Source organism: Camponotus vicinus, unplaced genomic scaffold (assembly GCF_025532165.1).
Source record: "Camponotus vicinus isolate PSW18456_S1 unplaced genomic scaffold, iyCamVici1.0 SCAF_14, whole genome shotgun sequence".
Classification (NCBI taxonomy): Eukaryota; Metazoa; Arthropoda; class Insecta; order Hymenoptera; family Formicidae; genus Camponotus; species Camponotus vicinus.
In genome coordinates this window covers 1490409-1516873 of record NW_028141950.1, presented here as the reverse complement: position 1 = coordinate 1516873, position 26465 = coordinate 1490409, and the positions used below count along the sequence as shown (strand labels likewise).

Below are 26465 nucleotides of genomic sequence, written 5' to 3'. Positions count from 1 at the left end.
TCTCTCCCGATTTGAACGATACGGAGAGTTGGCGGTCGGCGGCGATTCGCGATTCAAATAGCCCGCGCTCGGCTCGGCTCGAGTCGGGTCTCGTCGCGCGTCCTCGCGCGTGCGCTCGCTCGCGATGGAACGGGTTCGGCGGCCGCCGGGTCTGGGAACCTAGCAGAAGCTCCGGGAGCTCCGGTTTTCCGTTCGCTAGTCGCAGGGTTCGACCGCTCGAGGACGGGTCGTGGTTCGTGCATACGTGGCGCGTGCGTGCGCGTGAGAAAGCCAGCGAAGGAGGGATACCAGCGCAGGTACGAGGAGACTTTTTTGCAAGCAAGGAGAAGAAAAGGATAGACGCGCGAATAAAGACGAGGAGAGAGAGAGAGCGCGACGCGAAGGAAGGTGCGCTTCTGCTCGAAGGTGGAAGAGAGTCGTCGTCGCGCGGTATACGTGGTGCGTCGCGCAGTGTCGTCGAGGAGGAAAGAAGAGCCAGTGATCAGTGTTTTTTCTCTCTCTCTCTCTCTCTCTCTCTTTCTCGAGAGAAGCGGATTTCGCGAGTACTCAATCGCTATCGATCGTAGAACGCGGACGCGTCAACCACGCCGCGAAATCCGCCTTCCTCTCTCGGTATACACTCCTTTTCCTGCCTGCTGGCCTGCCTGCCTGCCTGCTAGTCTGCTGTCCCCCACCATCCCCCTCCCCCCAGTTTCATTCGTTTCCTCTTGGCCGCGTGCGCGTTTCCGCGGCCACTGCCGCTGCCGCTCTCCTCGGGGTTGCCGGCTGCCTCCTTCGTCGACGCTTGACTCGCGAGAAGGAGAAGACGCCGGGGAAGAGCACAGGTGCATGCATATAGACGACGGCAACGGCGACACGTAGGAGAGCCCGAGGTCCCGTCGCGAGCGGGGGAGGAGAGGGCGAGGAAGGAATCGACGGCGGTGAGAAAAGGAAAGGGAGGAGAAGAAGGAGAAGGAGGAGAAGGCGACAGCAGCCAGCGAGCGGCAGCAGCAGCAGCAGCAGCAGCGGACGGAACAGTCGTCACGCATACGCGGAACGATCGCCGTTCTCTCGGTTCCGCGTAGTTGGTGCAAGTTGATCGTCATCGACGTAGAGTTGTCGGTGACAGGATGGACGACACCGCGGGCCCGCCGCGAACATCGGACGTAGCGGCGATGGGGGGCGAGAGCGACGAGGCCGCCTCCTCCCCGAAGATGCGGACGCTCGACGACGAGTCGAGTGCCGCCCCCGCCGCCATCCCCCCGGACGACGTCCCCCCCGGTGACGCAGCCGCGGCCGCCGATAACGTCGAGTGTCGGGACCGGGGCTCGATAAGAGCCGCGTCCCCGGGGTCGCGCGCCGTTGCCGCGACCACCTCCTGCCCGACGACGACGATGACGACGACGACGCCGCAGCCGCCGCCGCAGCTGCCGGCCCCGCAACCGGGGTGTGGCTGCGTCGCCGCCGCCGACAGGGACGAGATCACCGTGTGCATCACGCCGACGACCGGCGGCCAGTTCGAGCTCACGGTGGACCGCAACGATACCGTGGAGAGTCTGAAGAAGATTATCTCCAAGAAGCTGAAGGTCGCCAAGGAGCGCATCTGCTTGCTGCACCGCGAGAGGTGAGTCTTTTTCTCTCGAGCTTCTTGTTTGAGTCTCTTCTCCCCTTTCTTCTTCTTCTTCTTCCTTCCTCTTTATCTCTCTCGCGAGGAGTAGGATCGAAACCGGTGTAATTTTGGTCGGGCTGGACTTCCCAGAATCGCGCGGACTACGAGACGACGGTCCACGTCTTTGTGTTTTATCGCGGGAGATGTCTCGAAATCAGCTTCTCGCGTATTTTTGTCTTCTTGGGATTTCAAATCGCCGAAATTACCGCGATTTCTATTTCTAGAAAAGCAGCTACGGTTCGGTTCTTTCTTTTTTTCAGTTACGTTGATCTGTGTTTAAAGGGAGATGAACGAAAAGGGATGATCGAAGAAGCAACATTGATACAAAAAATACAAATTTAATTGTATAAAGAAATCGCGATTATTTTTATTTTATTTTCTTTTATTACATATTACATCATAAATGTGCTTACAAGTGCTCGGTGAGAAAAGACAAAAATTATGAGAGATTTAAAGAGTGATATTAAAGAAAAAATATACATGATTTATAAAAATATAGATTTAAAATATCTGGAACGTGCTCTTAAAGTTCTAGTTACATCTTTTCATTCTTCTCATTCTGAAATGGAGACAATTATATCTCGACAACAATCATACTCCTACAGAAATATATATATAAGAAATACATTTCTTAGTCTCTATTGATTCTTAGAATTCTTAGAATTCGGCTGAAAAGACAGATCTATTGTGACAGCTCTTCCTCTCGTTCCCTCCCGTTTTGCCGCGGCGAGAAAAAAAACGGACAAGGAAACGGAAATGCAAAGTCTATTCTTCCCAACTACCCTTCACCAGATTTTCGCGGAGCGGGACAAGAGACAGATGCAGACGCGTGGACAGATCGAGAGAGTAGAAAAATGCAAAAAGCGTATAAACGAATTAGGAGGAATTTGTCTCGCAATAGCTCGGCTCCGAAACATTCTCGCGATAACTCGCGATGTTTGTCGCGATGACGTTCCGCCGCCGCCGCGTCGCGTTGAATCGCTCCCGGCGTTATCTCCAAGACGTCGCGGAGAGAGAGAGAGAGACAGAGAGACGCGGTGGAAGAGCGTCGCGACGCGCGTCTCGCTCACGCGTACACGTCACTCGCGTCGCTTCTATTTTTCTCACGAGCGACGTGCGTTCGAATCGGACCTCGCCCCATGCTCCGCCGGCTTTGCAAAGAAAGAAGAGAAAGAGTAATAGCGGGGAAGGGGGCGAAGAGAGAGACGAGCTGGGCGAAGGGGGAAGGTGGAGAGGAGGGGAGGCAGAATAGAGACGACCCGGGTAGAGAGCGAACGTGTACAGGCTCGTCCTTCGTGCCGGTGCACTTTTGGACATGCGTTGGTGAGAAGAGAGAGAGAAAGAGAGACGGAGAAAGAAAGAAAAACGGTATATATATATCCAGATGTATACCGGCTGTTTCAGAAGTAGAGATGCTAGCTTGTGCACGGAGAAAAATGTCATTCTACTGTCAAGAAAAGCGATTACTCAATTTATTTTTCTTTTTTTAAGTAATAGTTTTCTTCAACAACGAATATATTCTTGATAATAGTCTTAAAATATACTCATCACAAGTGTTGGAAAATCTCATTATCATGTACTCGAAAGGAGAATTTATTTTCTCTTCAAGAATATTGTAAAATTGTATCAAAGAAAAATCAAACTTACTTTTCGCCAACTCTATGCAATAAGCAAATCAAATTTTTGTTTTAATTTAATATTCTCGATTAAAATACTGCACTTACTAAAATTCAGAATGCATTCAATTAAATTTAATGCTTGTGGTGAACTTGTGATATATTTGCGGATAAACAAACTTATGATATACTTCAAATAAATAATATTTACTTGAATACAGTATACATTTTTCTCTGTGTGAGATGTAACAAAAAAAATATATATATGTAAACAAAGAGGCGCGTTGATAAAGATTAGATTCGAGGAGGAAATAATTTCTCATTAATCTTCAATCAGTAAATTGAAATTGTTTGTAATCTTATCAGTGTTATTACTCGAAATGTTGTTAAAGCTTGAAATTTTTGGAATAATAATTGTGTGATTTCTTTATCACTATCGTATCTCGTGATGCTTGTATATTTTCAGATTCGGGCATAATTATGATTGTCAAAGTATTCGAAATGAAACACACACACATATTCCTCCTATACTTTTTTATTCATCGTAGAAGTCATTATTCCATTTATTTTATTAATTTTGCAAATGTCTCTCCTTTTCCAAATTTCCAATATTCTTCCTTGATTCTATCTACTTGAAATATTTTATTAATAATACTTGACACGTGTGTGTCAACTAGAACGCAATGAATAACTTTATTTTAAAATTTATATAAATTTCAAAAGAATCAAGATTCACAGAAGAATCAAAATTAAACACACGTAACAAAATCATACTCTATTCTAATATTTAATTTCTCTTTTCGATGTACTCATATTTCCCTACGTTTATACACCTTACACATTTCTTTAAAGAGATATCGATTTTAAAAAATTCGAGGAATAATAAAGTTTCGACGTGGCTTAAAATAAGATACCGCGAATTTTTCCCGATGAAAGGACGAGTGTTGGAACCTTCTCCCCGATCTCCTCGCCGGGTATAATGATAACCCCGGTATCGTTCCCCTCCGAAGTATCGACCTATCCCCCTGAAACCGCCTGTATACGTGGGGTCTCGTGGGCGTCCGTGGGGGCCGCCGAGCGCGGATCCATCCACCTCCACTAAACCACCTCCCGCCGCTTGGTGCGAGCACGCGAGAGAAATATGGTGGAGCGGAAGGTTGGCATACCGCGGTGAGAGTAGTCGTGAGAGGTGGGGTGGGACGAGGTGGCGGAGGTGGCGTGTAGTAGTATAGTAGGTAGAGAATATCCTCGGGAAATCGCGCTCCCGTAAAGTGGAACAGTGACAGCCGTCTGCGGTAGTGGATAGAACGAGAGAGAGAGAGAGAGAGACCCGAAAGAGGCGGCGAAAGAATGCGAGACAGAGAAAGGAATCTATTTATTATTCGGAGTAAGCTGCATCGGGAAGAATGAGTATGACTAAGGAAATATCGTGGACGAAAAAAGACTCGCGTTACAAAGAGAGCGCATACAGATGTGCATACGTGTAAAATTGATCGAGCAACGTAAGATAATGAGATAATAATAGAATACCGCGGCAACTTTTATATAGAAGTCATACGAGGAAAAAGTATACAATGGATCGTGCATGCTGATGTAAAAAATAGACGTATGAAAATAATGAAAAAGCAGGTCGCGATTCTCGCGATTATTTTTTAATTGCTCCGGCACTTGAGAAATTTCTATACCATTAGTTTTAGCGAATCACGAACAACGAATAATCGTGTGCTTTTTTAATAACGATACAATCTTTCTAACGACCAATTAAAATAATGCTAACGGTATAAACACGTATGTTATAAATGTATATGTATGTTGTAAATGTAATCGATATCCCTACCGTTACATCACCAGTTGGCTCCAATCATTGAAGCGGATATTAAAAAACATTGCGATGAAAAGTAACGTAGGCACGAGGAGAGAGTTGGAGAGAAATGTCAAAAATTCGGCTGTATATATAATATATATTCCTATGGTTCGTAAAGAAAAATATCATTTTATACTTTGCCAAGAAAAGCGATTACTCAATTTATTTTTCTCTTTTCAAGTGATAGTTTCCTTCCACAACGAATATATTTTTGATAATAATCTTAAAATATACTCATCACAAGTGTTGGAAAATCTCATTATCATGGACTCGAAAGAAGAATTTATTTTCTCTTCAAGAATATTGTAAAATTGTATCAAAGGAAAATCAATTAAAACTCTAGATTAAAACACTGATTAAAACTCTAGATTAAAACACTGCACTTACTAAAATTCAGAAAATATATTCAATTAAATTTAACGCTTGTGTTGAACTTGTGATATATTTCCGGATATACAAACTTATGATATACTTAAAATAAATAATATTTACTCGAATACAGTATACATTTTTCTCTGTGTTCTTTCATTCTTTCTCGCTTGCTTGCTTTCGAGTCCTCGATGCTTTTTCCTCTGCCTCGTCTCTTACGTGTCTCGTTCGGGCGTAATTCCTTCGAGATATATATATATTTCTCTCTCTCTTTCTCTCTCTCCTTGTGCTCCTTTTCTTTCCTTCCCTCTCTTCTCTCCTCTCCTCCTCGTGTCTTGGTCTCTCTCGTGTCATGATACTCGCCATCGCTCGATTCTTTGTGCCTGCCGGGGCAGTTTCAGGCGCAGGTAGCACTCCGGATCTTTTTCCTCCTCCAAACAACGAGACTTACGTGTGTGCGTGTCCTCGCGACGACGATGTAGGCAGCTGCGCGTGTGTCAGTTTGGCTGTATCATGGCTATAGCGTGTCGGCCACGTTCGTCTTCGCCAGCGAGAAATATTTGTAATAAATATATTTAAAAAGGTAAATCTAAAAATGTAAAAAAAACGCGATTCTCGAGTCTTAAGAGGTATAAGTGTGCACGCTAGACTGACCGAGAAATGTTTTACGTCGAGGAATTGACCTTGACAGAGTCGCAGCAAATTTCGCGATACGGCTGATTTGTTACACCATGTACTCTGTTATTATTCTATATAAAGATCGGAAGATCGAGAGAATTAAATGTAAAATACTTTTCTTGAGATATTTTCGTTCTTTCCACAGACAAATATCGTAAAACTGATTAATGAAGTTTGTATGACGGAATAGAGTAAAGGTGATTTTTATTGGATGAATGTAATTATATTTTCCAGCGTGTTATTTTATAACTCTTTTTACGCTGCGTCATCATTACGCAAGATGGAAGTAAAATTAGAAGATTAATGGACAAACGGAAATATCACAAAGGAGTAATCCCGACGTTATCCTGCGTGCTTAGGCTCGCTGATATTCCCATCGATTAAATGAAAACCGTGCACAGTCTAAAATGCAAAATTATTTATCGATAGCACGCAATTCCTTTCTTTCCTTAATAAATTGTTTCTGTAAATTTCTCAATTTTATTTGATAACAATAAAGGATCGCAAAGATAAGTAAACGAGAAACAACGATATAATCATAAGACGAGAAAAAATGAGCAACAATTTTTCTTAACACGAGACATTAATTTCTAACATTGCTAACAATTTGTAGGCTATTGACAAAATATAGGCGTTTATTTTCCCTTTGCTTTTATAAATATTATATAATATTTTCTTCTTGTGTATTTATAAAATAAAAAAAAAATTCGCAATTTTTATTCACCTCGTTTTAAGGGTTTAGACGCGTTTTTCGATACCGCAGTCGGGTTGTGGCCCCCTTTCATCTTTCCGGACGCATGCGTATATCGATGCGTAGCGGGTCGTAGACCGCGATAAATGCAGTTTGACCTCGTCGCGACATCGTTTCCGAATCCATTCCGCGAGAGGATTTTTCAGGCGGCATTATTATTAATAGTTAACGCGACACCTGTCACGATAAGCGAGACGTTGGTATGCCTTGGTTAACGCGACATTGTCATCATTGTGTGTGACATTCAGTCAGTCCTTGCGTTACGTCACGAATATGATGCAAGCGTATCTCTCATTCAGATACTCGTTATTTCATCGTTTTCGCCTCTTTGAAATTATTTTTTTTTCCTTGTGTAGTAGAGAGAGCATCCGATGAATTAATTATTACATACTTTTTACGTTTTTTCTTTATTTCCGTATACAAGAAGAGTGTCATAAATTTTCTTAAATTGGCTAAAATTATTAGTATGCATGAAAGAATGAAGCTTTAGATATATTATGCGTATCTCGTGCTTGTCTTTCGTACTTGAAAGATGATAAATAGTCTGTTTTTATTGCGGCTTTTATAACAATTTTATATCGGATAACGTGCGATTTGCGCGCGATACCGCGATACTCTGCGTCAGCATTAAATGCCATCGATGGTGCGAATGTGTCATTGTGGGATTTCTGTTAGTCATCGTGTTAGAAGGAGCGGACTTTAAGCGTCGTCTTTGCCCACTTATGGCATAAGAACGACAATTAGCGATATCCTCTTTTTTTCTTCAGCGATCGTTGAAATATAGTCGTACACAGAGAAAAATGTATACTGTATTCGAGTAAATATTATTTATTTTAAGTATATCATAAGTTTGTATATCCACAAATATATCACAAGTTCACCACAAACATTTTTAATTGAATACATTCTGAATTTTAGTAAGTGCAGTATTTTAGTCAAGAATATTAAATCAAAACAAAAATTTGGTTTGCTTACTATATAAAATTGGCGTAAAATAAGTTTGATTTTTCTTTGATACAACTTTACAATATTCTTGAAGGGAAAATAAATTCTTCTTTCGAGTACATGATAATGACATTTTCTAATACTTGTGATGAGTATATTTTAAGACTATTATCAAGAATATATTCTTTGTTGAAGAAAACTAATACTTAGAAAAAGAAAAATAAATTGAGTAATCGCTTTTCTTGGCAATAGAATGATATTTTTCTCTGTGTACACAGAGCAAAATGTATACTATATTCAAGTAAATATTATTTATTTTAAGTATATCATAAGTTTGTATATCCGCAAATATATCACAAGTTCACCACAAGCATTAAATTTCATTGAATATATTCTGAATTTTAGTAAGTGCAGTATTTTAGTCGAGAATATTAAATTAAAACAAAAATTTGGTTTGCTTATTACATAGAGTTGGCGAAAAGTAAGTTTGATTTTTCTTTGATACAATTTTACAATATTCTTGAAGTGAAAATAAATTCTTCTTTTGAATACATGATAATGAGATTTTCCAACACTTGTGATGAGTATATTTTAAGACTATTATCAAGAATATATTCTTTGTTGAAGGAAACTAATACTTAAAAAAAGAAAAATAAATTGAGTAATCGCTTTTCTTGACAATAAAATGATATTTTTCTCTGTGTATACACTTCATTTAATTGGAATGTTAACATTATTTAATTGCACCTATAACCGCGTTAAACAATGCAGTTTTTTTCTGGACAAAAGAGAAAGCCTTTTGCGTGACTATAACAATTGTACAAAGATGAACATAATTTTACATACGAGAAGAAGGACTTATTAGAATCCGCTTTAATCTCGTCGCGAGAAAAGGGAACGGTCTTCAATCAAATTTCTTGGCAAGATAATCCTCATTCAAATTGAATTGGCGATAATAAATAATCTGACGATGCGGAAAGCGAGAAATCTTGGGGATCGCGAGTCATATTGCAGTAGTCGCGATGTACGGAATGCGCTAAATTTGCCAATTTTATCGCCGACTTCTGCGAAAATCTCGTTCGAACGAACGATCGACGTGTCGGAGAAATGAGCCTAAGAGTTTATATACTTCCCTTGTTATTTTTCGCCGAGCGAAAAACATGTTTATCGGTCGCACGAGCTTCGGGGACGACGGGTCTTCGGGAAAGTCGCGCGCGAAGCGAGTTGAACGCGCTGGGCGAGTGAATCAACGTGGACGGTCGCCAATTCGAGAAAACAGGATGATCGATAGGGCGGAATTGCGGTGGATTTAAAGAGACCGCGTACTCGTTTAGCGGCGGGCGGAATTGCCACGCGAAACGAAGCGGCTGTCCAAGGTATATCGGTGGCTGTCTATAAATTTCGAATTATCTATCTTCCGAGAAATAACGTTATCATCTTGCTTATCGATATTAATGATGGATACGAATGTCGGAATTAATGATGGATTCTCGATAACTCTCGAAATGCCGAGAATTCATTACGATTATTTTAATTAATGTTGTCGAGCTAAACAAATTTTTAATTTTTGTTTTTGCTTATATAAATTTAATATGGCCAAGAAATTTTTAATTTTACAATTATATTAATTTTATATGATACTAACATATTATATAAAATTAATATAATTGTAAAATTAACAATTTCTTGGTCATATTAAATTATAATACATTAAATTATTATTACATTTTTTTAAGCTTTTTATCTTATGCAACCGCGTATTTTTCTTTGTTAAATTTTATTCCTAAGAAGAGAAAGAGAGCATACACATCTTCGCGTATATATTACATTGTTTATATTACTACGAGTTAATATTAATTTAGTTGATTAAGAGAATCGAGGCACGATAAAAGATGCGCATGCGTGCGACAATCACGAGAACCAAAGACGGGACGCGTGGCAGGATTATATCACAAGACTATAAAATTACATCTACGTGACTTTTTTGACGTATTACATATTGTTTCTGTGCATTTTATGGGTGTCTTTTTACACATAAACTGACATGATACTTTATTATTACATATTTAAGAAATATGCACATATAAATCAGTTATCAAGTTAACGAAACAATACGATAATAATGGAAACGAAAACAATAGTTATCGAAAAATAAAATAACAATAAAATCATGTATAAATTAATGCGACCATAAATTTCTTCCGCTATTTAATGCCATTTTAATTATCACTTATAATATTTTTGTTACGTACATCAGTGTTGCATATTTCTTTTTTTTATGGTATTTATTAATTTTATTTATTTTTTAATAATATTTATTAATTTTATTTATTGTTTAATAATATTTATTTTATGGTATTTATTAATTTTATTTATTTTATGGTATTTATTAATTTTATTTATTTTATGGTATTTATTAATTTGTCGATTGTAATTATGTACATATAGTGGGTATCAGTATAGACTTTGTAACCTTTGTACTTGAGTACCTGACTAATAGCCATGATGATGAAGATCCGAGCAAAAACCGAAATATACCTGCGCCTTTATGTCTGTAAATAAGTACTTATCGAAGGTAAATGATATTTATTACACTCTGGATATATTATTTAGTAAATGAATAGAGACCTGACACTTTCTATCTGACGCAACTACTTGTCAATGAGTAAATATATTATCTCGTGTCTCACTAACAATAAGTATCTTACCATGACGGCGGTCAATTTCTTTGTAGTACCTGGGAAAGCTTTTCACTTGCATTGTTTGTTGTGTGGTTGTTTCCTCCTTTGTGTTCTTTAAAGACGAAAAGAACTGCTGCGTCGCAAATTAAGAGCTATCTTTGTAAATCTTTGTAAAGCATTCAACATATTTTAAATGAAAATGTTGACAACATAATTTCAATTCTCGTAATTTTTGTCAGAAGACTAACAGTTATACATTTTACACATTAAATTAAAAATATAAAAAAGGATTTTGCGACTCAAAAAACCAATTCTTTATGTGTCAAATATTTATTAAATTAGAAAATAGTTTAAACATTTACCTCCCCTAAGCTTGAGACTCGAGGAAAGGGCGGGGAAAAATGTAGTCATCGCTAGCGTTGTCAAAATCGATTTCGCATTTTGTCCGCACATGTTGAAGCGGAAAAACGCGATTTACCTAGCTCATAACACAAGGCATGTATAGACTGACATTGTTTACGCGCCATGTGTGCGATGGATGCGAGGCCGGTGCACGCACACGCGTGTTTCGCGCATGAGGTACGCAGGGAAGGTCGCGCGTCTCCTCCTCCTTTTTCTCCCCCCTCCTCTTTCTCTCTCCCTATCTTTCGCATACTCTTGATACCCGTGTCCCTGGGCGCGGTGAAAAAAATATTTTGCAGCCGCATCGTCAAGATTCTCAGCGTCCCAAATTCCTTTCGCAAATTTGCCGCGGGCCATGAAAATCTGCATAGTGCTCTATAAGACAATGCGAAATTAATATCTTGGAAAACGAGTGAGATCGTTTTGCGATTTGAAGGTAAATTAATAAGTTTCCTATCCCATCTACGATGGTTCATAAGCGCATTTTTCCCCGTTGCCTCTTCGAAGCGCAATTTATTTTTATTTTTTAGATATCAGGTGTCCTTGCATCGATTGCATAGAGATATTTATAGTAACATAGATTAATATATAAATTCATTAGCATAACATAATAGAAATATTTATAAGGGCACATTAACATACAATAAGTTGACATATGAAGTGCATCTATCTTAGTTTATTTAATATAAAATATGAAAAAAAAGGTTTATAAAATATGAAAAAAGGTTTATAAAATATTACAACATAAATTAACACATAAATGCTTAGTTATTTATATTAAAAGATTTGTTTATTAAATCATTTCTTATCAAATGGGAATAATATAAGATTTTTCAGTAGCTTTGGATTGTTTTATAAATCCCTTCGAGATGAATCATCATCTGAATTATTTATTCTGAATTATTCTGAATATATGGACCCGTTTCTTTGAGTCGTATGCATTCAAGTTGCAAACATATTTGGAAAGTAACGATTTTCCTGAATTGTTACTATATCCAATCGCGACTGTGCACATGTTAATCTATCCTTGGAGAGATCATCTATCTGTTCGCGACGTTGCATGCAAACTTCTGCAGAGCCTTATCGATCGGCGAGGTGCGGCTCAATGCTTAATTTTTTTCTACAAAGGATCAGCGCCGGATCTGCTCGAGAAATTCCTATACCGATATTAGATGCGTGTATAATAGACGTACTTTTAATTTGAGGAAAATTATAACATTTTGAAAATTGTGCGTTAATTACAATAATTTCATTGTAATTAGTCATTTTATTATTTACATTACAATATTTTCATACCATCATTAAAAATTTCATGTAGTTAAATAGTATAAGTCTGCATAATTTTGGAAATTAATTTATTAAATCGTAAAAACACCGTTGCATGAAAATATCACAGTTATTTATAAACCATAATGAGGCTGTTATTTTTAGCTGTACTTTCCACATTTATTTTCTGCTTTTCTCTCTCTCTCTCTCTCTTACGCTCTCCAAAGCGCAAGCATATAATCGGATTAGTTTAAGTACAGCAAGTGTGAAAAAAGTTTTATTAAAAAGAACAATATTATCTCTCTCTCTGGAATAGAACTGCATCAGTTTAAAAAGTTGGGAAAGTTAAGAGAGATTAAAAATATCCCGTTACATGAAGAAGCGCAAATTTATTTTCTATTACAGTCGTAATAAACTCTAACTGGGCACTGATATAATTTGTTTATGTAAAGCGCAGCGAGCGTAAGTGTGTTTAATAACAAGTCCATAATTTTCCAAAATAAATCTGCATCAATTATTTAAACCTAAGAGCTTAAAAATATCCACTAACGCGAAGGGAATCTAAATTTATCTGAAATATATCCGAAACAAATTTTCAAGGCAAGCATAGTAATTACTTTATTTCAACTACAATATACTACTATAAATGTAAAAAAAGAACGCGACTAAAAAGAATAAATTTGAGTTCTTGAAAACAAATCTAGCATTTAAATTGTTAATCTGAAAATTACTATGTATCATCTTTAGCATATCTTTTGTTAGAGAATTTAAACATATTTTTCAACTCATATATAATATAATTTAATTTAAAAACTCCGTTATATTAGGATAAAAATAATGGAAATAATGGAAAAATACGTGGCACATTTAAAATCAAATTTTTTGTAAGAAGAAAGTTTCTTCTAAATTTCTCAAAGAATCCATAACGTATGTCGCTTGTGTAAGGGGTACATCGTATATTATAAGGAAGCGGAAATTTATTCGCGTGAAATATACTCTGTGAAACGTACTGAAAATAAACGTTGAGCAACGGCGAATAGGACAAAGTGCCTCGCGATTACAAACGTGTTTATTCCATTCGCACGAATATATTCCGCGTCTGACCTCTCTGCGAGGCAGCGTGAACGATAGCGAGAGGGAAAGAGCGAGAGAGAAAGAAGCAAAACGATAATATTTGTAGTATAAACGCTATGCAAGAAGAGAGTCTCGGTTAAGCCCTATCGCGCTTATTTACGCTCGTCTTATTCTAGAAACATTTACTCTGCCGAATATTCCACTGCTCTTTGTGCCTTTATTTCTCCTCGTCTTCCGCACGACCTCTTTGCTGCTCATTCGTTATACATATATAATATTCAACTACGAGATATGATTAATCAATAAAAATTATTAATCAATAAAATTGTTAATTATTAATCAATAAAAATATTATTATTAATTATTAATTGTTAATATAATTATTAATTAATAATTAATAAAAATAGCTTCGTTTATTTATTTAAGATCGATATAAAAATAGAACCACAAATATTTAATATGTGATGTTTGCTGAAAATCGCAGGTTTATGTGGTTTTCAATGAATTTATAAATTAGACAGAGGTCTTTTTCGTACCCTAGAGATACGAGTTCTTTATGCGCGAGGAATCTCGTGTGTTGTCTCGCTCACGCACCGCACCGGGGTGAAGGGAAAGGAAAGGAGGGATAAAATCGCTTTGCGTCTTGGCGGCGACTCGCATTTTAAAAGTTCGCTCGCACGATGCTGACGCATCGCGATGCAACAAGAGATTGGATTCAACTCCATTAAAAGTAATAAAATGTTGCCGCGACCCAGAAAAATATAATTTGCAGATTTATTCGCGCGACCGCTATGTATTAATGTTTCCCGCTGTATCACGCTCATTAATTAGCTCGATTTTATCAATAGAAATGAGAAGACACGAATCACGTATTTATATGCAATCGTATTAAAATTCGACGTGCATTAACGTCTGTATTTCGAAAGTCACATTGACATTACAATTGTAAGAAAACGTGTAGGAGAAACATTGAGACAAGATGTCGGATAAAAATTAATTTTTTTTCTTAAATTCTTAAATTATTTGTATTTTAATTACGCGCGAGATTAAACATGTGCGTAAAAATTCACGGCTTTGCGGTAGATCTTTTATTCATTCATTTATAACAATTCAGGGACGATCAATCGCAATTTTCCCTTCTTGTTGCTCGTATAATTATATTATCTCGCTACTTCCATTTACTTTCCAATACGCTGTAAAGAGTATCGGATTTTCTTGTCGAACTTTTTGAACTCGTTTTCCCGAACATGTCACTACGGTTTTGTAAGATTCTCAAGGTGTCGTGCTCATTTTGCTTTCACGATTACGCCAGTAGTCTCTCCGTTAGTTTAATTTATACAAAAAGCCGGGAGTTTACCGCTACGAGTAAAGGCGAGACGAACGAGAGGAGGCGAGAGACTTTGCGTTACATTCATCGGCGCTTTTCAAATCGACTTGTCTCGAATTTCGATTCTAAATAGCGATGACAAGCACGTCAACGAGCGGTTATCGTGGCACTGGAATGATTGCTTTATATCGTCGAGCATAAAGATCACTGATACGCTGACACATCCCGATCGAATCGGATCAAAATATTGATCGTATGGTTACGCGTCAATTTTATACAACTCTTGTTTTATCGGACGCAAATTTAAATAAATAATATCTCTCTCTTTTATTCGACGAAATTATATTGATTACTCTTGCCACTTTTATTTTATTCGCGCGTATTCATGTCGTGTATGAGAGCCCCAAGTTCAAAGAGGAAGCACTTCAGCCTCGGTTGATAAGCAAGTTTAGCAATTACAGCGTGGAGAGATAACGGGTGTTGACAAACTGTGGACCAAGCGAAACTACATTTTCGTGCCAGACGCACGTAAAGTTTTATTTTTCTTAAATTCGATCGCCTTATCAATTCGGTAAGAGCTTTTATCTAAAAATTTTATTTATATTTTTATTATTATTATTATTTTATGTGTATTTTATGCGTATTTTATGTATATTATAGAAGAAATGTAAGAGACACTGGAAGTCAATCCAAAGTCGCAAGGCACGGATTATGTCAAATAAAATAATAAAATAATAAATTATTATTATTATTATTATTTATAATTTTATTATTATCTAAAACATTTATTTTATCTAAAAATTGCCGCAATACAAAATATACTGATAAGAATAGAATTCAAAAAGAAATTATAAATGCAATTATTATTAAACATATACTGTGTATTCAGTTTTTAGCACTATATAGATACGATAATCAATATCAATTTTACTATTTTGAAGTGCATTTGGTTGTCGCCATTATCGAGTCGCTCTGTTAGATCGTCACACAATCAATTACACAATTAATACGTCAATTAACCGATGATTAGGTAATTAATTCTGTTAATTTTCTCTTGCGAAAATCTCGCGTTGCATAGGCTGCTGCAAAATTGAATTATGTACACCAAAATTTATTCGCGCGTGCAATCCACGGGCTATTTGCATAAACGCCGATGAGGGGAATATTTGGCATTTTGCTTTAACGCGCATCTAATCGACACGTCGCTTTCGATTTCGAGTTACGCGTACTTGTGAGATATGCTCGTATTCATCAACTCGTGCAAGAAAGAACAAATAGTCGACAATAATCGTTCGAGTGTCGATATTTCCAATTGTAAACATTTTAATTCCGACGTCAATCCGACAGCTTTATTAATCCTTTCGAGCTCTTTTTAATTCTGGAACGCGTGGATGACGTACATCAATCAGTCAGTTTTATTCAATATCTCGTACCGTTGATGAAATGCGTGATAATTCGCAATCTTGAATGAACTAGCAATGTAATTTTATGTTGGATGAATGAAAAATAAAAATACGAGGTATAACAGATTTATTTGAACGTCTCATCGTCATTCCTCCAACAAAAAAGTAAAAATAAAAAAAGTTTAATGATAAATAATAAAATAAAAAGTAGATATAAAATAGTAAAAGAGAATATAAGTAATAAAATAAAAAGTAAAAAGAAAAAAGTTTAATAAAAAACAACAAATAAAAATCTAAAATGGAAAAAAATTAATTAAATAAATAAAAAATAAATAAAAATGACAATTCAAGAATAAAAAATACTATATTTTATTATTCTTGAAATATGAAAATTGTTTTCCAACACACAAATAAGTAAATAGCAAAAATTATTAGGATAATTAGAAAACGTGAACCAGAAAGACGTGAATTTTGTTAACGCCGCGGTAATCGGATTCGTCAAGTTATCAAGAGAGAAAGTTACGAAGGATCAACCTCGAGCATTTTACAAATACGCCAGGGAGATAAAGTCAATATCTCCCGAGCGATCGTGATCGATGCGAGATGCATATTCGCCAAGGCCGAGGAGTTTCGCCTTTTTTCCGAGTCTTGTTTGTCGATCACATGCCGCGGCCGCGTACAGCGTTTCGCAATGGGAATCATCGTTAACCACTCGCCGTTGAAGGAAAGCGACAGTGATACCTGGACTCTCAATGTGTGGCCAGACACGTTACTCGAGTGCGCTAAGAGGGTGAGTGACGGGGCGTTACCCTCGTGCGCCATGAAATGTCCTGGTGTCGGTTTCAAGTCGAAGCGCAGGGACAGAGCTTCACAAGGTTCTATGGAATCTTGTATTTTGATGAAAACATATATTTGTTATATATATGTTATATATTTGTTATATATTTGTTATATTAATTTGTTATATTTGATTATATATAATCATCTGGCTCCTAATGGACGCCTTGGATTTTTGCGGCAGTTATAAAATATTAAGAATTGAATTCCTTATCTAACAAAGTGTCTTATATTGTAAGCAGTTATTGGGGGCAGGAACAAGCTGAATGAATTATGTATATGTTTAAAGTATAAATATATATCTATTTCTATATTTATATATTAAGTATCTTAACAAATTGAATATCCATATTTTTTTATTATAATTTTTAGTGATAAAAAATGGGAATGTTATGCAAATGAAAAATGTTCATCGTATGAAAGCTATTCAATTTTTTTTTCAGTACATTTGCATATCTAGTACTTGAAACTCAAGTGTATTTGTATTTTGCTTTCATAAAAAATATTAGAAAACTCATACAAGAAAGAAACTTACTTTAGAAAGTTGCACCAAAAAATCTAAAATATTCTCTTTACGTACAATTTCGAGCAAGATATAATACCTGAAAGAGCAGAGGATTTTCAGGGAACTCTTTTCATAATATTTGGATAGATATCCTGTTTAAATATGCTAAATGGATAAACTTAATTTGTCTAGTTAACATCGCTCGAAATAAAAATCGAAAAGTAGTATATTGGAAAATGCAATGCGATATCCTTCTCTCTCGTGTGCGTTCGACACAAATCACGCAATAGTTCAACCTTAAATAAAATAAACCCTTTAACAGGCCGACGTTGATAACCGAGATATGAGTTGACCTCGCATTGATCACAACCTTGCGTGTCGATAATCGCGTATAGCTTTAAATCCGCCTCGGCTCGTCATTTAAATCACTGCCTCGCGTATCGCGCAAATATCGCGATGAATAAGTGAACGAGAAACAACGCTGGACGTGGCGCGAGAGGAGGAAGAAACACGCCCAGATTCTCCTCTTTTTTTTTACGCGGCCGGACCGAGGAATAAGAATGTGCGTGTTGGGGCCATTCGTCAGGTCCGAGAGATAACGATGGGCATTTTGGTGCTGGTGAAAATGGCTCGAGGGTACAATAACCCGGGTGGATGCGTGACACACGGGACGATCTGGCATCGAACGTCGCTCCCCCCCTCCTCTCGTCCTCATCCTCCTCTCGTTCTCCCCCGCGCTTGTATCTGAACAAAGTGCATTCTCCGTACGTCTTGGTCGATGACGTTAGAGACGAATGTATAGTTCACAAAGTACGCGTCTCGGACTTTTGGCTCTGGTATACCTGAGATTATACGTTGTCAGCTTAATTTCTTTACGTATGAAAATAAAGAAAAGCCTTCGAACGATTAATTTATACATCTTTTACATGTTAGATATTTTTTTCTAATACAGATAAATGATATAAAATTGATTCTTATGATAAAATGTGAAATTGTTGCGGAAAGATTGCTTTTGTCACTGCTAATTGCATCAAATAAAATTTATCAAAATATTACGAAAGAATATTATCTAGAATAATATCTAGAATAGATAGATAGTTATCTTGGATGATATCTGCATTGATACAAGATTATTCCTTTGAAACAGAATAATTTTAATCCGCAACAATTTTCTCTTTTAATAATTAATTTCGCGAAAGAGGATGAAAACGGAATACCTTTCACATCAGACATATAATTAAATATAGACTCGTGAAAATTGATTTTAACGACGTCCATTGTGATCGAGTATAAATCTGAAACCACGCGTATTACATTTATATTATATTTATACACAGAAAAAAGGACATTCTTGTTTTGAAAATATATTTAATTTTAATAGAAATCTTGAAATGAGATTATATTGCGCTAATTAAAGAAAAATATAATTGCTTACTTGAATGAAGTCATTTTATATAATTCAATCGAGAAAAATGTATTCTTATGATTTAAGATTTAATTTTCTTGAACGGAAGAGAAACAATGTTAGATAGAAAATGACATTTTTAAATCAAAGATTATAATTTTCTTAAAGTAGAATTAAATAATTATATATTCTTGAGGTGACAATTACAATATTAAAATAAGACTATAATATTGTTGAAATTTAAAATTATTAAATTCCTCTAAGAAGATTATAAATTGTTGCGTATATACGAAACAATGAACGCGTTAGTTTAAGTATATAAGTTTTAATTTGACACTTATTTTTTTCTGTGTACATACATGTGCAAAGACATTCTGGTTTTCATCGAGTTGTCCGATTCTACCAATGGTCTCTAGTAGAAACGGTGGATGTTACTCAACGATGTGTTACTGGGAGTCGTGCGGTCTAAATCTCTCCTGGGTCGGTCTTCTTATCGGTTCCTTTCTTCGCGTTATCACGGGTCTTATCAATGCGAGACCGCGTATGTACGTGATGCGTTTTTTGCACACGTGTAAACACAAAAACACACACCGTTTGATGTGCTATCGCGACGTAATCGTATACGCGATATCGGGCGATACCGGAAGGCGTATCGCGCATTATCAGTGTGTATCACACATGATAAGAACGAGAAAAGATACGAAGCAGCGAATGACTCGAGTAAATTACGGTATCTATGGTTAACGACGTGGCCGATAGAGAGTTATTTTTAGTTTTATCAATGCGTAATTACCCTTCTATTAAGATAAAGGAACTTTGAAATAATAAAGAAAAGAGAGTAATAGTAGTAGGTATAATAAAAATAAATAGGTTATTTATGTGGCTCTTTAAATTAGATGATATAAATTATTTTTATTAAGTATCACATAATTATCTTGCTGTATTAAAATTAAATAATAATTATGTAACATCAAGCATAAAGGTCGGAAGTGAAGAGGAAAATAATATTAAACATAATATTAAAAATTATATATTATATAATAATATTAAAAATAATATTTAATAATATTAAAAATAAAAACTTTAAACCCCTTCTCAATTTTTGCGACCGTTGCTCTACTTCCTTTCTGTTTCGCGTTGCGATAATGATAATTGTTCCGATTTTGCTATCTTCGAAATAACAGAGTACCGCTTACGCCTCACGTTTCCGCTCATCGAGCCTCTCCGAAGCGGCTTTTTATCGTGCGCGTTTATACACACGCGTGTTTATTTTGGTCGATTTCCGCTCTTGGGAGCAGTTGCATCAGCAACCTCGTGATAGTGCGTGCAACGTGCGTGCGAACCGGGTCGCGATGGACTGATTGCCAGAAATATGGCTCGATTTTAATCGGGTGGGAAAATAAACAGCGGTGATAAATTTTCTTAAACGAGTACAAATAATGATTCTCTTCGTATCTGTTATCTCAACAATTTCACAGACACGCGAAATAATACTTGTATTCATCGCGTCATTTATTTAGAGAGAGTTCAAGAAAGTCGATATACACCCCCGATATATTGCCCGAGATGTTTATGTCGAAGCGAGACGACCCAATTCTGTCGACTGTTGCATACAAGTATATATTTTTCATCGATTGCGAATACTTGCTCTTGGCGCGGTCCGCGAGTCGCTTTCTTCTTCTTCCTTCATCCTTTTTCAAGTGCTCTCGTTTAAGGGGTTATACCTAGTCAGCAAGTCGAAAAAAACGTATTTTTGGGAATTTAAAAAAAAAACTGTTAGGTATTTTTATTTCATCGATTCTTTATCATAATATATATCTATCAAAGAAGTTTTCATAATTTTTTCAATTAAAAATATCGAGAAATGTAGGCACAGTAGCTATTTTCCAGAGACATCTTTTTTCGGAGGCGCTTGGCGGTGAGCAAGATTGCTCGGAGCTGGATCATCTGAAATAAAAAATTCAAAAGGATTTAGCTTTCGTATGGATTGATCTAGTCGGTGAACGAAGGATTTTACAAAAAATTGATTTTTGACAATGTGACAGACGTTTGACGCAAAAATACGAATTTTTCGTGTTAAAACTTTTCGTTCTTTTGTTAATAAAAAAAAAAGGTTTCATCAAAGTTAAAATCCCTTCGTTCACCGACTAGATCAATTCCTTTAAACGCGCTCGAATAGCTCGTATTTTGGATGAGAAAACCTCAGAAAACCCCAATCTTATCCTTGCATATGAATATTCACGAGTTTTGGGCCTCTCGAGAGCGATCCAACGAAAGAGCAGATGCAGAGAAACTCTTTCTTTAGGAGATCATAACGATTTTACGAGCGGATCGAGCGTTAGGTTTCACGCATCGCGACGACTAATTTTTCAGAGAAATTTTGCCTCTTTTGGCTTTTTTACAGGCGCCTTTAAAAGCAAGTTCGACTTCAAATCATCGAAGCAAAATAATTATTCTCGACTACTCGAGACTCTAAGTACTATTACTGTTGATGGCAAACCATGCACTTTTCCCGATAAATAGATGACCATAAATCTTACGCGTATGTCGAAGAAAAAAGATACCTTTACGAGCAATCTCCTGCGAGGAGATCTCATTATGATAAACAAAGCATAGCTCTCAACTATTCTCGATAAAGTATATTGATTTCTAATAAAAAAAATAAATAAAAATTAATTAAAAAATTCTGGTATTATTAAATATTAGGTATTTATTTTCTTCTTTTTCTAACATGTTTTTTTAAATATATTACTGTGTATTTATTGTGTTGGTGCATTATTTGATGGTGCTTTTATTTGAAAAATTTTCGATGATCGTAACAATAACCATCCCGTTGGTATTTTTATTTTAGGCAGCTGCGGGAAGGAACACTCGCGGAAAATGGCCTACAGAACGACAGTCGACTTACATTGCTGCCGAGTGTGGAAACTGGACTGTTGGTAAGTTCTCGTCTCGTGTCTTGTACGCTCTTGCACGTGGGTATTAATCAAATGAACCCACTGGCAACTGACGCGATATAATGAGTAGTTATCGGTGCAGGTTTTATCTGCGCACGTCATCACCGAAAGACAAACTATCAGTTCGCGCGAAACGCTCAGACCTTGTTCTTCTCTCCTTTCCTTGGAATAAAAGAAAAATTTTATTATTATTACAAAAATTTTTAAATTTGTGCGTCATACATCTGTATACATCTTACACGTATCCAGGATTGGCGATATAATAGATTAAAAAAAATCAAACGAAATTCGACGTAGAAAGTAAATTAGTTTTTTGTTAAGACAAGATGTTGAACACAAATCAAATCTGTATCGATAAGATTTTTAATCTCGTTTCTCTGTTACATTCTTTTCATTAAATTACAAATTAATATAAAATTTGATAACATTTGCATCTCAGTTTTTCTTTCAAAAATATATTAAAACATATTTCACATATTAATTTGAATTGAAAAAGACTTTATTATTATATTGATTTTATTTCTTTAACTATATAATATAATTAGTAAAATTTATTAATTATATTATAATTAGTATAATTTATTAATTAAAGCAAAATACTATCATAGTGTTACATATTAATCACTTTTATAATTTTTGCCAGTTTATTCCGTTGAATAAAATCCTGCTGAATAAAAACCGAAATTTACCATAATTTTTTCCACTCACCGGACTTTTCCGGCCCATCGTGGATATATCGGATTACATAATTACTGGAATGGAAATTTTGTTTAATCACCCGGATTCTGTCGCGAATCATAGCTTGCCCGAGATGAGTTCGAGCCTCTATCGAACGCTATCTAACTGGGATTTGTCCGGTTTTTTTTCTGTCGCATCCGCGATCACAACCTGGATTCTCGCGCACCATCGGGTCTCCATCCTGGAACCGTTCCTCGCTCGCGAACGACGCCGGTGACTCGGTAAACCAAGAGAACGTACAACGGAGGAGGCGCACGATCCGCGGCGGACAAACGCCGTTAACTCCGGCATTCGCCTATCGCTGGGTCACTTGGTTTCTCGGTCACGCCATATCGTCCCCGACACCTTTATCCTTTGATTCGCGGATCCGTCGCGATCTTAAGCCCCTTAACCCTTTGTACATTTAGTATGATAAATCTGTATTCCAAAAATGAATCGATGAAAATAAAAAGACTCACGAAATGAATTAAAGTTTCACAAAAATTCTTTTGAAAGCTTGTATATTATTTAGGAATTATATATTTTTTTATACGGTTTCTTTCTCCTCTTTTTTTTTCTCTTTGTTTTATCAAAAACTTTTATGAAATTTTTAAAATGATTAATTTCGTGATTATTGTATTTTATTTTTGCTAATTTTATGGAAAATTTAACATGTAATCAACTTATAAAAAGAAGATACAATGGTTTTGTTAGGATTTAAAAAATGTTATACATATAATTAGAATTTTACAATAATATAATACATGAATATTTTAATTCGGCAAAACATGCGATACAAATTTCAATTTTTAAGAGTCGTTTGTGACATATAGGCAACATCTGGTCGCGCAACGATCTGTTACAGAAATCGGAACGCATAAACATATGACGTCCAGGCGGCCATATGACTTTAGGCGACGTAACGTTTCGTAAAGTCTGGCCGAAGTAACGTAACATAACGTAATCTAACCCGACCCTAACCAGTCGCGATACAACGTACAGGTGTTGTTCCGCACGCGGAACACCAGCTTTTAGGAAACGAGTTGTAGTAACGTTGCGGAAACGACTCTCCTCCCTCCTCGTTGTGCATTTCCGCTCAACAATTATACGACTGCGAAGGATATTGCAAAGACAAGCCAGCAAAGTGGATAGACTAGGCGCAAATTTAACGAAGATGCTTTTCGCATTCGCTTAAAAGAGGCCTGGAAAAGAGAAATGTATATCGCACGATATATATTGATTAATTAAAACAATATAAATTAATACAATATAATTAATACAATATAATTTAATTTATTATATAAAATGTATCAAGATTACTTTCCCTTCAGTAGAGAAGGTTGTATTTTTAATATATACTCCTGGACAAAATTAACGCATAATTTTTTTCACTTTTTCTTTAAAAGCTGATATTTAAATTTTAACGAAAAATTTTAAAGAAAAGGTGAAAAAAAATGATGCGTTAATTTTGTCCAGGAGTATATTTTGATGAAAGATAAAAGATGAATTCGGTGATCGGAGCACTATCGAAGCCAAAGCTAAAACTCGATAATCCGGGAGATTTTCCACGAGAGGAGACGCCAGTTTCGCGCAAGGATCGCGCCCGCCTCGTGAATGAACTCCCGGTTTCCAGCGAAGGGTTAAAGGGGTCGAAGGCATTACGAGGGAGGGACACACGGGGTCTTTCTCCCTTTCCCCCGAGGTCTGGAAATTGACTCTCCGGCGGTCGGTCCGGGCTCGAGCCGCTAGCAACAGCGCCCGCGCGCGCGCGCACGCGGTCCTTATCCGCGACCGAGACTTGTTCGCATGGCTGTCAAGGGGGACCGGCCCTCTCGCTCGGCTCTCTCGGTCACCCGCAGTCAATTTTAAAGGCTTGTCCCGTGCATGTGTGTGTGTCAATACATGTGTATGATCGAGCCGGGTGCGCGCGTCTCCCTCTCTCCTTCTCTCTCTCTCTTTCTTGTACGCCTTTGCCCCCTCTCCAAATCTCAAACCGTGATCGGTACACGGCATACAGGGTGTCGTGGAAAAAAAGATCGTTTTATGATTATTATAATTACTACAGTGATGTCTCTATTGAAGTAGATTCTGCAAAACACGCATATGATTCTGTTTACGTGAAACATTTTTATATGAAATTATCTGAATAATTGTTTTCTTTCAAGATTGAGATGTCATTGTAATTTCGTTAAATTTGACAGTTCGTATTAGAATATATTTTATCGTGTAATTTATTGATTATGTTTTGTTGACGGGATCGAAATTTGGACCCATTAAAATTGTTTGTCAAAAAAATTGGAGCATTTTTCGTAAGCGCTTTAGGATTTACACGCTACTGCCTCGACACACCCTATGAATATCGCTCGTGGGTGGCTTTACGGGAGGCAGGAGGAGGAAGGACGAGGCGAGACGCCTCTACGAGCCTCTACGGATTCACATCACACAGCCCGATTCGGCTGCGAAAGAAGCGAGCGCCTCGCGATCGAAGAGCAACGTTTCGCAACGCACTTTTATCTCGGCTCGTTCCTTTTTTCCTCATCCGCTCGCTCGAGATCCGAGTCCAGAGAAAGAGAAAGAGAGAAAAAGAGAGAGAGAGAGAGAGAGAGAGAGAGAGAGAGAGAGAGAAAGAGAGAAAGAGAGAGAGAGAACAGTCCGGCGGTTGTTCGGCTTTTCGGACTTTGTTCGGCGCCGCTCTCGCCGACTCGCGAAATCGTTAGACGTTGGCAAAATGGCAGATCCCATCTTCGACAGGACTCGATTAATTTCAACGCTTCCAGTCTCGCGATTTTTGTACGCGTGACGCTCGCATAATATCCTCGAGTAATTTGTCAAGTTGCCAATTGGGGGATTTAATCGTGTTATTATTCGAATTGTTTATTAATATTATTCTAGGCAAAAATTCGAAACCGGAATTCGTGATTAAAGGATATAATTTTTCACACCTTTATCGTGCATGTCGTTACATTATGTAATTTTAAACGCGCGTGCACTATATTTGTTATATGTTTTATTATACACTCACGTGTTATCCTTGACATTTTAGTACGCTTTTCTATATGAGTAAATAATTGTGACAGCGGTTATAAAAAGCCGAGAAAGCTACACATTTAAACGCTATTTTATTTTACAGACTTTGTGCGAGTGTTAAACATAAATCCATTAATAGAGTTCATAGCATTTAGTTGAATCGAATTTTATAATTGGGTTAATGCAAGTTTTATATATTTTCTAAGATAAGGTAGACTCGAAATTGAATCTTGCTCAAAAAACTTTCACTCAAGCGTCCATTTCGAAGCACTTCTATCACATCCATTGGTCGATATCTTTTGACGTTTGAAATATTTGGAAGCTTAAAGATAGGTCTGTCTTGAGCGGATATTATTCTTTTTATTAACGCTTTTTTGTGAACTGGGAACGCTTCGCTGATGATCATCATCGTTGTCGTCGTGTTTCTCGATTAACTACTCTATCCAGTTTCTAGATTTCCGGTGTTTTGATTCAACCGAATGGCAATCGAGATTATCGCGTTAAGGCATACACACCCACTTTACGGTAAATTGATTTCGCGGTCGAAGATGACGATGGCGAGCCAGTTGGTGTGTCGGCTATTTCCGTCGGAAATGCACGGTTATTGATCATTATTTCACCGTTGGATCAAAGAATTCGACAGATTATCATTTTATTCTGAAATCAGGTGTTTAAATAATCTATCAGAGTTTTTCTTCACATTTAGAATTTCAAGTGAAGCGATGAATAAATTAAAAGAGACGTGCAGATGGATAGGAGATTGAATCGAATTGTCATCTGAAAATATGGAAAGGGAAATAAGTGAAATTATTTTTGCAAGAAGAAAAAATTGTGTAAAGTATTCGATATAAAATACAGCCATTTCACTTTAATATTTTTATATCAAGTTATAAAGAAAGAAATTTAAATTAGAATCAACGATAACACTTGAATATCGAGCACGATAGAACTGCTGCATGTCGAGGTTTTATTTTTATATAGATTTGTATCCTT

The 26465-nt window shown here is 36.9% G+C and overlaps 1 protein-coding gene across 2 annotated transcripts in view; it reads left to right on the top strand.

Moving 5' to 3' along the window:
• The first annotated feature begins 127 nt into the window (after window positions 1-127).
• LOC145965019 (uncharacterized) overlaps window positions 128-26465 on the top strand; it is a 34249-nt gene continuing 7911 nt past the window's right edge. Inside the window, exons 1-2 of one of the 2 annotated variants that reach the window (XM_083088269.1) lie at window positions 128-1603; window positions 21623-21710. In XM_083088269.1, coding sequence (XP_082944395.1) covers window positions 1110-1603; window positions 21623-21710 — 582 coding nt within the window. In that variant the 5' untranslated portion in view covers window positions 128-1109. The remainder of the gene's footprint in view (window positions 1604-21622; window positions 21711-26465) is intronic. The other variant, XM_083088270.1, reaches the window with a different exon arrangement.